This window comes from Daphnia pulicaria, chromosome 7 (assembly GCF_021234035.1).
Source record: "Daphnia pulicaria isolate SC F1-1A chromosome 7, SC_F0-13Bv2, whole genome shotgun sequence".
Classification (NCBI taxonomy): Eukaryota; Metazoa; Arthropoda; class Branchiopoda; order Diplostraca; family Daphniidae; genus Daphnia; species Daphnia pulicaria.
This window is the reverse complement of record NC_060919.1, coordinates 5,261,827-5,273,717: the sequence shown is the minus strand read 5'-3', so window position 1 is coordinate 5,273,717 and position 11,891 is coordinate 5,261,827. Positions and strand designations below refer to the sequence as shown.

Genomic DNA, 11,891 nt, shown 5'->3' with positions numbered 1-11,891 from the left:
GCCGCGACTGGCTCCTTCCCAAACGGTTGGGTTCCTCGTCGTTTGCTGGAGAGGAGGAGGAGGAGAAGGAGAAGAGAGAATATACCGGTTAAGCGCCCTTTTTGCTTTTGGAGGAGGGGTAGTAGTGTGTCGTGTCGTGTCGGTTCTCGGGTTCGGCCTTGCCATGCTGCACCTGTGCGGATTTCCCGCCTTTTCCGTCCGTCAGGAGGACAAATCCGGCCGGAATCGGGTGCCAATCGATTCTCTTCCGCGACACACATCCGGTCGACCCGTCAAAAACCGTCCAGCGCCTCTCCGACACGTCGAAATAGCCGTGAAAAGTCGCAGGCCCTCCGTTTCGTGACGTCACCAAGAGTCACGTGACCCGACATCCACCAATCCCCCCCTACCGAATTCTTCTCTCTCTCTCTCTTTTACATACACACACAGTTCGTTCCTCCAACTCTTTTTCTTTCTTCAATCTGCACGAAAGAAAGTTTTTTTTTTCTTTTTCCTTTGCCCGGATTATATGATTAAAGGTCCTCTCTCTCTGAGTTCGGGACCAAGAGGGAGGTACTACGCGAGGAGGAATGAGGAGGAATTTTCTATTTTTTCTTTTTCTGTACCACCTTTTGCCTATTTACCGCTTCACGAGCTTCACAAGCTCTCACTTTTTCCGTTGGCTGCTTGGCCTCTCTCTCTATTCTTGGATTCTTCTTTTTTTTTTAATTTCTGAAAAATTTCATTTTGTTTTTAATTTCTGAAAAATTTCATTTTGTTTTTATTCCTCAAAAAATTTTGAAGGAAAAAATATCGCAGAGCATCTTGCCTTCTGGCTCGTTCATTTTTTTTTTTTTTTTTTGACATGTCGGGGAAAATTTTGAAGCCATTTCTTTATCGCTTTTATTTTTGCACGCCGGAAATTCCATATTCGTCATATTTCAACGACTTTCAACACGATAAGTAATTAAGAAGAAGATTTTTCCCGTCTTTGCGGCTTTTTTTGTTAACGTATCGATATAAGAAAAAGAATCGCGATTGAAAATTTAGCGTATCGATTGGTAAGGAACTTTTTTTTATTGATTGTTTTTCTCCCAGCTGAAACTCCTCCCCTTACGCATGGCGACATGGACATGGTTGGGTCGTAAACAAGTCGTGGTTCTTCTTCTTCTTCTTTTTTAGTGGGGGCTTTACACCTCCCTTATATAACCAGGTTCCTTTTTTTCCACTGTTATATTACGAGCGCACAAAGTATTCGACAAGAAGATGACGGCTCCGAGAGCCATCATCAACAAACTCGGAATGTTTTTAGACAAATGCCATCAGGCTGCGTGGCGATTGAAAGATCCTTCCAATTTGGCCGTGACTCGTATACTCTTTGGTGAAATTCTCGTTCACATGCCCATATTCTCCAACTCTTTGATTTATTTTGACTGTGTTTTTATTTTCGTGCTTTTTACTTGCAGGGTTTCTTATGGTTCTAGACATCCATATTGAGCGTGGCTTTGCAGAAGTGGACCACAGGTTTGGTGATTTCACGCAATGCCATTTCCCCTTATTTGATTTCGTCAAGCCGCTGACTTTTCAGTGGATGTGTATGCTTTACCTGCTCATGTGGTTGGGTAAGTTTATTGTCATTATATACACTTCAAGTGCAGTCTCTTTGTTTGGCTTCTCAAAGTTAATCTCTTTTTGATTGACAGGGGCTTGTGGGATCATGTTGGGATATAATTTCAAACTGAGCTGTCTCAGTTTCAGCGTTCCCTATTGGTATGTCCTGTTATTAGATAAAACCTCTTGGAACAATCATTCATATCTCTACGGACTTCTGTCCATACTTTTGCTGTTTTCGTCAGCCAATCACTACTGGTAAATTACTTTTCAGTGATGATGTATGGTGAAAGCTTTCACATATCCTTTTCAACAGTTCAATTGATGCATGGATCGATCCCAACATTAGAAACAAACCTGTGCCAAACTGGAACTACATTCTAGTCAAATTCCAGATATTCCTACTCTATTTTTATGCCGGTGTCAAGAAGATGGACCCAGAGTGGCTGGGTGGCTATTCCATGAGGAATCTTGGCAGCCACCAAGTTTTCACACCTTTCACGTATATATATTTTATTTTTCACCTTCACAAGTATATATATTGTTGAGTTATATGGCCTGAGCATTTATTCAGTCAGCCACCACTGCATGTATAATCAGTCACTATAAAAAAAAATCTACACTATTTGATTGCAGAGTCTTTCTAAGTGAAGAAACCATCGAATATTACATGGTGCATCTCGGAGGTTTCATTTTGGACCTGACTGTCGGTTTCTGGTTGTTGTGGCCGAAATCGCGGCCTTTGGCTTTATTTTTTGCTACTTCATTCCACATGATGAATGCACAACTTTTTACGATAGGTATATACTCCTCCCTTCTTTTTACTACATTGCGATGGAAGGGGGGGGGGGAAACTATTTCTTTAAATTTGATTTATCACCAACCTAAAACCACTTTTTTTCTTTTTAAAAGGAATGTTCCCTTACGTTTGTCTGGCCACATTACCTGTGTTTTGTGACGATGACTGGCCAAAACGTTGGATCGCTGGATGCCCTGGGCTGCTGCGCAAATGTCTTCCAGACGCCACAAAGATAACTAATGTTTGTGATTCTCCGGTCGAAAAACGCGGCAAGAATTCATCCTTCAAACTAACTCTGATGGGTCTCTACGTCGTAACTCAATTGGCTCTTCCCTGGTCGCACTCGGTCACTCAGGTCTGTTGAAATAGAAATTGAATATAACTTTCAGAGTGACTCACTCGATTCGTGTCAGAATAACAACAACAACAACAAAACAGGGCTACAACAACTGGACCAATGGTCTTTACGGCTACTCTTGGGACATGATGGTCCACGCTTGGGAGACGATGCACGTCGTAGTGACGGTGAAAGATAAAACCACTGGACGAATCAACTACCTTGACACTGAGGTTCGTAGCAAAACTGAAATTGTGTTACGTGAGATCATGAATGTGTGTTTGGCTGGCCTGACGTCAGCCTGTGATAAGTAATAGCACCGCTTATCGACTTCACTCATGGATGCGTGTTTCTTGACTTTTTCGTCCCACGTACAGGTTTTCGTGAGGAACGACAAATGGGTTGGTCATGCTGATATGGTAGGTGTTTACTTTAAACTCTTTGCTCATAATTCACACAAGTGAATAATAATCAATATAATCAAATGGTCATGCTTTATTTTCCCACCTTTTTTTTCAGATTTATCAGTACGCTCATTGCGTCAAGGATCGCTTGGGGGCGGTCAACATGACCGATGTAGCCATTTACGTCGATGTCTGGCGTTCGTTGAACGGCCGCTTCCAACAGAGATTGATAGATCCACGCGTCAACTTGCTCGAGGCCGAATGGTCGCCTTTTCGGCCTACTCCTTGGCTCATGCCGCTCCTGACGGAACTGTCGGCCTGGCGGCAGAAACTCAACCAATTGGAGCGCACCGTTTTTGACTGGTCAGATTCCTCACGAGTCGCCTTTGTGGCTGATTTCCCAGGTGAATTTTCAACCGAAATTTGTTTTTACCAGAACCTTTTTTAAAATAATTCTTTAACTTTTTTTTTTTGTTCCTGCCTAGGTTTGTCCATGGACAATTACGTGCCGGCTGGTGTGACCAACGCGACTATCCAGGTGTTGGAGGGCCAGGTGGAGTTATCGATCGAAAACGGGACTCGATCGTATCTGAATGTCAACGATACGGCGTCTCTACCGTCGAGCGTCATGCACAGAATCACGACGACTTCCAACATTCCGGCTTGTTACATGTACACCTTCGTCGGGCCTTCCAGCGATTCGCCATCAGCCAACGCATCGAGCAGGAATGCCAAAACGCCACAGTCGACCACCCATGAAGATGTTTCTCTGATGACACCCTTCGCCAAATCTTTAGCTCTTGTTGGCCAGAGTCTACTCAATCTAGTCTTCGGTATTCCACTCGTGATGCACAACAAGTAAAACAACAACAACAACTCCTTTACTTTTCTTTTTTATTTTATGTCCTTCCCCTCTTGTCTGTTATCGATCTCTTCAATCTGCACAACAAACGGCATAAATTCCGCCCCGCCCACATTGTGTCTGTGTGTGATTTCCACTGGAATTGAATGTTTCTTTGGTGATGCTAAATTCCAAAACAGAAAATCTCTGAATTATGCTAATTTTATGGAAATTTCCAAGAGGAAAAGCACAAAAAAAAGCTAGTCTTTTGATCTCCCCAGTGCTGCGCACCGCAAAACATGTCGTGTGGTAATATACAACAAAACCCAAGAGAAAAACAGTTTATTTTTAAGCGAATTCTCCAGTGTCAAGTTCTTGTTTCTTTTTTATTATTTGGAAAGCCTTTGATTACTTTTCTTTTGTTTTCTTTGAAAAAACATTTTGTGTTTACAGGACTAGAAAGCTACCTCTATGTACACACACTGTGAAATTGTTGACAGTTTTCCAGGGGGATGTCGAATCTACACCCACTCGTTGCCGTAGCGTGCCGTGCCGTGTTGTGACGTCGCCTGCGGTGAGGGCTGGATGTTGTGGAAACGAGTGCGAAGAGGCGAGCAGAAACCTTGAACTCCGGCAGCAGCAGCAGCAGCAGCAGTGGTGTTGCCGTTAACGTAATGTAATGCTCTTTGTGGGCGTACTTCTAGATGTCCTCCACCATCGGCGATGCCGTCAGAACAGAGCAGCTGCTTGAATCCGCTGCGGAATCTCGGGTCAAGGAAATGATACAAAAGCGGATTGACGCAACTGTTTGCACTGCTGAGCCATTGTGCCACGGGCATGATCATTTCCCAGAATTCAGCCTCGGGCTCGCTCATGCTCTTGGCGAATTTTAAACGCGTGAAAGTGGCGTAGAGCGGGAACCAGGAGAGCGCGAAAGCTGCGACGACGACGCCCAACATCCTGAGAGCTCGTATTTTGGCCCTGTGCAAGTTGAGTCGACCACCCACGCCATTGTATCGTCTCCGGTTGTTGTTGTAATGGTGACACCGGTGGTGATGATTGGGGGGCCCCTGCTCGCCGCTGCCGGGAATCTGACGACACCAAATTTGCCTGCAGATTAAAGCGTAACAGGCGGCGATGATGACCAGCGGCAGGACGTAGCAAAGGGTCAGGTGAGCCACGGCGTAGTAAGTATCTCCCATCAGCGGATCTGGCCATATTTCTGTACAAACCTATTTGCAGTTAGTCACGATTATATTAACAAATGCCTACTGTTTGATTATAAGCTCGGCTTTATTATCTAACCAGCGTTTCGGACACGTAATCCTGGCGGAAGACGACCAGCCACGGAAGAGTTATAATTGCGGATCCGATCCAGATGAGGCCAATGATGACCCGACAGCACTTGGAGCTCAACCGTTTCTTCCACGGCGACGAGATGGACCAGTAGCGCTCGACGGCCACGGCCACCAGCGTGTAAACCGAGGCACTCACGCTGACTCCCTGCAGGTACGGCACCAATTTGCAAATGATGGAGCCCATCACCCAAGCTGTCCTCGGAAAAAGACGCAAACACATCAAATCACGTAACACACAGTATATGTTAAAAGGTTCATTTTACTTTTAGATCAAAGTTCAATGGGGACAATAAGGCCGCCGCCTAATAGGTTTTTAACAATGCAATCCAATCAAAAGATTTCCCTGGCCCCCCGTCGAACAAGTTCAATGGATCGACGACTGTCGTGTATGTATGTCGTGTATCAAAATAGCTCTCGGCTTTTTCAGCCGCCTCTCATTCAATTCTGTGTTTGAAGAGAGTCAAACTTGGCTTTCGCCTAAAAGTTGACTTCAAGTTGGGATTTAATGGGATATTCCATCTCCTCAGTAAAGTTCAATCTCATTACGTAAAATGATGGAAACACATGAGATAGGTAAGTTTCGTATTTCAGGATCAGTTTGACCGTCACATCGATTTGTATATGTTCGGCTGCCTGACGCGATGGGATCCCCCTGTGGGGATTGCCTCCAACGACCCTCTCCAACTCGTTTATTCTCATCTTTTCCCCTTCGCTCTCTGTTTCATTTTGATTGGAGATCGAACTTTTTCTAAACAGACTGAATGTTCACTCTCCGTAAAGTTTCTAGTTGAAATTGAACGCCCAAAGGGGTTTGGATCGATTCTTCCCGTTTTGCTAGCGTGTTGTCATTGTTAGACAGCCCCACGGAAGAAAAAGTATCTTGTATCTCTCACTTACGGTATATTAGGTGTGCGACTAGGGTGAACGGCAAACAGGCGAGGACCACCAATAGATCGGCAAAGGCTAAATTGACTAGGAACAAATTAGTGACACATCTCCGCATTGTTCGGCTTCCACGAAGGACGACGACAGCCACCAGAAGATTACCTTTCCAAAAAAGAAACACCCCATTATAAAGTGTGCTCACTTTACAAGACATAGTTAGAACAGTTTGCGCATGTAGCCAAAATTTAAAAAAAGTCAACAGTTTGCGTCTTAATATGTTGTATATGTTTACCTATTAGGCCGGCGCAGAAGACGAGGCCGTAGGCTGTGCAAAGAGCTCCACTTACCCACACATTGTAACGATACCACGAAGTTGGCGGAGTCGACAATTCCGGCCAATCGGTTCCATTCTCACTGAGAAAATCCAACGGATAATCCATCGAGAACGATTGCTGTGTGTCGACTGAGTTGACCAAACTCATCGGAAGCAAACGCGTAAGAAGCAAAATTCTTGTTACTGCTATCCCACCCCCTCCCTTTCCATGTGCGGATGCGACGGATAGAGATATCCCAGCAGTGCGCATGTCGATATGGCCTTTTCGTCCGCCGTAAACCGAATGTAAAAGCCCTTAATAATATCCCCAAAAAAATTCTATCCGTTGAGAAATATTTAGGTTTAGACCGACCGCTTGGTCGTCGTCGCTTGTACCCCATCAATTATTTCTTATGTAAGATCCTATACTGGATGATTGCCTCCTTGGGGAATGCATCTAAAGGCCGCGTCGAAAGCAGCCACCAGACCTCCATCCCCCCCAAAAAGTGTCGTATGGTAAGCTCCTTTCTAGTGGATCCTAGTCGGATGTTGTTGGCGGTTTTTTGAAGCGGAAATCGCCTTTTCCCCGTACTGCTTGTTCCACTCCAGAAAGTTTCTTCATCACCCAGCTGTAGGAGAGATGTACCACATTTCAAGATAACCAATCAGAGTTTGGACCGTACTAGAAAAAACTGTTTGATTGTACCAAACCTGGTGGGTGGAATGCCAAGTTGAGAGGGCGAAAGTAATGAGTTGAAAGAGCTGACGCATCTCCTTGGTTGATTCAATCGCTGGTCTTTGTAAGAGTCGACTTTTTTATTAACTCAATTAGTTTGTTCTCTACTGACCCTGCTTTGTTTGCGTTTAGGTGTATTTGCCGAAATAATATTTTTCTAGATATCGATTGTTGTACTACAGTTGGAGTTAGACCGACGAACTGGCCGCTGACTTGTTGAGGTACGAGGAAATTGAAATTTGTTTTTTAAAAAAATATAATTTGATAAAAAATCTAGGGTTGTGATTAGATTATCCCTGTGGGGTATTGAAATATATCAACGCAGAAAATTGCTTTCCTGTGAAAAGCGTCTGGGGATTTTAACAAGTCTATTGTATACTGCACAAAGTCGAAGAGCCGAGACAAGAATGGTGTTCTGGGTACGCTTTTACAGCTGTGGCTATTGAAAAATTTTCTTTTTTAAAAATATAAGCGCCAAAATTTTTCCGCATTAATTTCCTTTCCCTTGAATACTGTAATCCATCAAAGTATATTTTTAGAGAGAAAATTCCCTTTATCCGATGAATCATCCGTAGCCGCCGCCCACTTTCTTCCGTGTGTGTCCAACACGGAACGAGCGAATGCCAAAAATTGTGGGATTATGCACTTTTGCTATTTTGTAACCGTGTTTTTCTTTCAAGTGCTTATAGGCGAGTCGCATTTACATCACACCGTGTGTGTGTGTGTGTTCGGTAATTTTGCGCAACACACCCAGCAGTGCCAAGCAAATCGTTTGGAAATGAGCGCCGATCGATCCATCTTGTGTCAAATTGATGAATGCCAAGCATTCCCCCCCTTTTTGTTTTAGGAACTTGCCGCCATGTACACCGCGTTTAGTTTTTTCTCTCTCCACACACTATGTCTCAGTGGTTTAATTATAAGAATATTGATGGGCCTCTTTTCTCGCTTTTGTACATAATTCGTCGCTGAGCAAACAACACTAATGTGCTTAACGTTGTTCTTTCGACAGTTTGTTTTTGTTAGCCAAAGAAAATGTAGCTACGTCCATCATCCACCCATCATTATAGCAAAGTGAAAGTTAAACAAATTTACAGGGCTAGTGTGTACGTATGTATGTATAATTTTCAGCTGTCTAATGAATCAATTAACTTAATCTGCTGATGAGAAAGTTCCCCGTAATTTGTTTTCGTTATTGCATCCAGCATCCATCCCCCTATGATTACCCCTCTAGTATTAATTACGCTTTTGTTTTTAAGAGAAACCCACTGACGTAGTTTGTCAACACTTTCTTATCTCATCTGTTTTTAATCAATCAAAAATAGAGAGAAGGCCGTTGATCGATAACGTCGACGAATATCCCAGAAAATGTACTGCAATGACGAGGAGAAAGTCTGCGCGATGATCAACGAATAGTCGACATCAGAAAATTACAGTCTGTGTGAACCGCGTCAACTGATGGAAAGCCCGCACACACTGACTTGTAAGCATTGCCAGCCAGTGTCTGACGACGGTAACATCTCTCCCAACATTCAAAGTATTCTATTCATCATTAAAGTCTCTTTTTCCAATTTGTTTCTTTTGAAGATCGTGAAATGGACGCAAGCAAAGCAAAGGACGCCAAGGAGGGAACCGAGAACGCTGAAATTAAGGAATCCAGGAAGGAGTTCTTCTCTTCTTTTTACGACACTGTACCGTGCGTGAAGAATGAATGCGAATCAAAAGTGGAACAGCGTAAACTCGAAGTGGGAAACCGTTGCCGACACGTTCGAGCATATTACTAAGTAATCAATTACGATGTGCACAGCGGCGTGCGTTCGTGCGTCAAAGAGAGACTAAAAAAAGTCACGCTAATGACCATTTCCTTTTTTATATTCGTTCTTTGTTGTAATTTGTGTGGTGTGGTGATCAATATTTTGAAATGTAGTTCGTGAACGATAGAATTGATTGTGTTCATTTTTTCCCCGTAATGGTGTAATATGAATTCGTTCGTAAGTGTTGACTTGTACTATGAAAAGCAACAATAGAAAACACCATTGCCTATTTTTTAAAATACGATATTGTCAATGCTGCGTCGAATTCTGATTTTTTAAATTTGTTTATTTTACTTACACATTTATTCTTCGAATTTGGTTACGGGACTTGCGTCGACAGGGTCCTTCCAGAGGCCTCTGCGAGGAGCGCCCAGAGAGAGACTTTCAACGGCTGATGGAGTTATTTGGCGATAACACAAAGTATTCACGTTTCATTTTTTAAATGTCGTTTCTGACATGTCGACGTGACGTGCATTGTCATGTCAAGGTGGTCAAGTTTGGATTAGTTTACTATTTATGCTTTGGTGATGTCACCGTATGGCAATTTGATCGCATCTCAGAATTCCATTCCATTCCAATTAATCTTCGAGTTATAAAATGGTAAGCTGTTCACTTGGATTTCTTCAATCTTTCTTCCTCTTAAAAAATCACAATCTAGTGTGCCTGTTTTTAAAGATGCGAGACATTTATTGGTCTTTAACTGGGTCATCAGGATAAAAATGCTGTACATTATTTTTGTTGCCAAACCCACATGTTTTATTTGTTTTAACTACTCTCCGTCTCCGGCCTCCGCTTTGGAAAACAGCCGCAGAAACGGCATAATCTGTTTTCTTTTTCAGAGGCACCTGGTAGAGAAATTTCGTACTACTTCATGGAATTCCATTACTCGTGTCGTCTGCTTCATTTCTCCTTTTTTGGTTAGTGTGGACTGTGGAGCTGTGGACGTGTGGTTGATCATTCGATACGTATTTCCTTTCCTTTGTGGATATCTTCATAATTTCAAGCATCATTTTTGTTTGCTACATTCAGTTTCAACATTTTGATGCTATGCATATGGATTTCCCATCTGTAGCACTGTATAGGACTAGAGTAGATTTTTTCATTATTGTTGGGCACGCGCCAAGCGAGCATGACATTTATTGTCGTGTGAGACTGTGAGTGTGACTGATCGTTTAGTTTGCATTGTGCGTTTTGTGCCATCATTCAATTCAATTAGTGCATCAGTTTAATTGATCGAAAGAAAAGGTCCACAAAAAGCGTGAATCTTTAAGGTAAACGGTTCGGGGTACCAAGTATGTGTTGCTTGTTGCATGCCAAGGTCTATGCTGTCAGTCACTTGTCTTGCCTTGTTCTTGTTTTGCCTTGTCAACATTGGATGTGTGATTACCAAATTGAACTTCGTAACTTATATAGGTTTATCTTGACCTAGTTTCTTTATTTTTATACTGTATCAATTTATTTCTTCAAATTCTAGATGCATACTGTCAGTCATTCCAACAAGTCAACAAGTCCGCTCAGTCAATTTCCATCCATCAGCCTCATCATGTTGTCAAAAGCCAAAAACTCATGGTTGAAGACACATGCAGTGGAATACAAATGTGCCGAGATAAGGTATTTCCCCATTACTGCTACCAGACCATTACAATATTCAGATTTTTTTATGTTACATTGGTATTCTTGAACCATAGGATCTTTTCTTTACCTCACAATTTTGGTCATGTACCCTGCAACAGCATGTTTGTTTTTATGGAGCTCTTTTACTTCTGTAGAAGGCACCCCAACTAAGAGATAGGTAGAGTTTTATTTTTTCATTGATAAGTTTGTGTAAATTATTAAATAACATAGAGAATCTCCTTGTCCCATTGCTACTTAGAGTTTCAGTGAAATGAAGAGTGTGAAGTGAATAACCTGCCATGTGTATGCACATGTACTAGATCTGCTTGATGAAAGTCAAATCCCTTACTTAATTGATCACCCATATGATAAAGGTAAGCATCAATACCACCTATCACAAAGCTAAGTTACAATACTTCATGACACTTTTTTTAGCAACAGGAAATCAATCTCAACATGTGAAGTACAAGTACAAGTAATGCTGTTGGTTCCTGTGAATTCCATGTTTACGGTTTTTCATCATGAACATTTTAGTGTGCTTCATAGAAAACGTAAAGATTGATATGCTTTTTAATTTTTATATTTTCATTAATGTAAAAATTTTTTTTTACAGAGCACGCAAGATCACCACGGACATCCTTGAGCTAATGCTAGATTTCGTCCGTGACAGAAGAGGGACTTGCATCATGCTCCATCCTTATCTTCCCGACGTACGCTCATCCAGCTTCACTGCTTCAGTGCTTCTTATGCTGCAAAACAACTTTTCTTGCTTCACTGGCGAGTTGGATCATCACTTCAGTTGCTGTGACACACCTGCAGTCACTCACCACGGGATTATGGCCAGGTACCGGACAATTGACTTGTTTTCGTAGATTATCTACTAGTTATCTATTTGCGTAAAACTCTCTGTCTGTGTAATAATTCCAAAATCAGGCCCTTCTTGCCCGTAAAAGAAGTGTTAGTGTGTTACTTCGACGTTTCTTTTTTCTAACGCTAGATGGATTTTCGATAACTCTCAGCTGTGAAAACAGTCAGTTTCAGTTACTTTGCAAATCTCTTTAAACATTTATCGGCAGCTGTTGTGTGGAAATTTTTGAGTGGAAACTGACGATAACTATTCCACCAACAAAGCTCACTTGTTAGATTTTTGATAATATGTTTGTTTTTTCTACTTCCGGTTTGCTCATTTCAGTCAGTAGTTCA

The 11,891-nt window shown here is 42.3% G+C and overlaps 2 protein-coding genes and 1 long non-coding RNA gene across 4 annotated transcripts; 2 read left to right on the top strand and 1 right to left on the bottom strand.

Moving 5' to 3' along the window:
* The first annotated feature begins 8 nt into the window (after positions 1–8).
* Positions 9–9,200, top strand: LOC124349512 (vitamin K-dependent gamma-carboxylase-like). Of its 2 annotated transcripts, none has more exons than XM_046800186.1 (14): positions 9–87; positions 1,446–1,601; positions 1,683–1,848; positions 1,907–2,092; positions 2,227–2,390; positions 2,503–2,744; positions 2,828–2,959; positions 3,104–3,145; positions 3,246–3,534; positions 3,616–3,988; positions 4,425–5,557; positions 6,514–6,709; positions 8,586–8,773; positions 8,848–9,200. In XM_046800186.1, exons 2-11 carry the CDS (start codon positions 1,454–1,456, stop codon positions 4,639–4,641), a joined length of 1,959 nt encoding a protein of 652 aa, XP_046656142.1. In that variant the 5' UTR covers positions 9–87; positions 1,446–1,453; the 3' UTR covers positions 4,642–5,557; positions 6,514–6,709; positions 8,586–8,773; positions 8,848–9,200. The 2 variants fall into 2 exon arrangements, with proteins under 2 accessions (XP_046656142.1, XP_046656141.1); XM_046800185.1 differs by lacking the exon at positions 9–87 and adding an exon at positions 745–1,360.
* LOC124348536 (neuropeptide SIFamide receptor-like) lies at positions 4,672–6,654 on the bottom strand. The gene is made up of 5 exons (XM_046798767.1): positions 6,507–6,654; positions 6,227–6,376; positions 5,277–5,521; positions 4,758–5,203; positions 4,672–4,714 (listed from the first exon to the last, which is right to left on the bottom strand). The coding sequence occupies exons 1-5, from the start codon at positions 6,652–6,654 to the stop codon at positions 4,672–4,674; spliced, it is 1,032 nt and encodes a 343-aa protein (XP_046654723.1).
* Positions 9,201–10,003: 803 nt separating the features above from the next.
* On the top strand, positions 10,004–11,484 carry LOC124350422. Its single transcript, XR_006920933.1, has 6 exons — positions 10,004–10,345; positions 10,549–10,685; positions 10,763–10,866; positions 10,948–11,062; positions 11,124–11,239; positions 11,302–11,484. It is a non-coding gene; the product is annotated as an uncharacterized LOC124350422 (long non-coding RNA).
* The last annotated feature ends 407 nt before the right edge of the window (positions 11,485–11,891 follow it).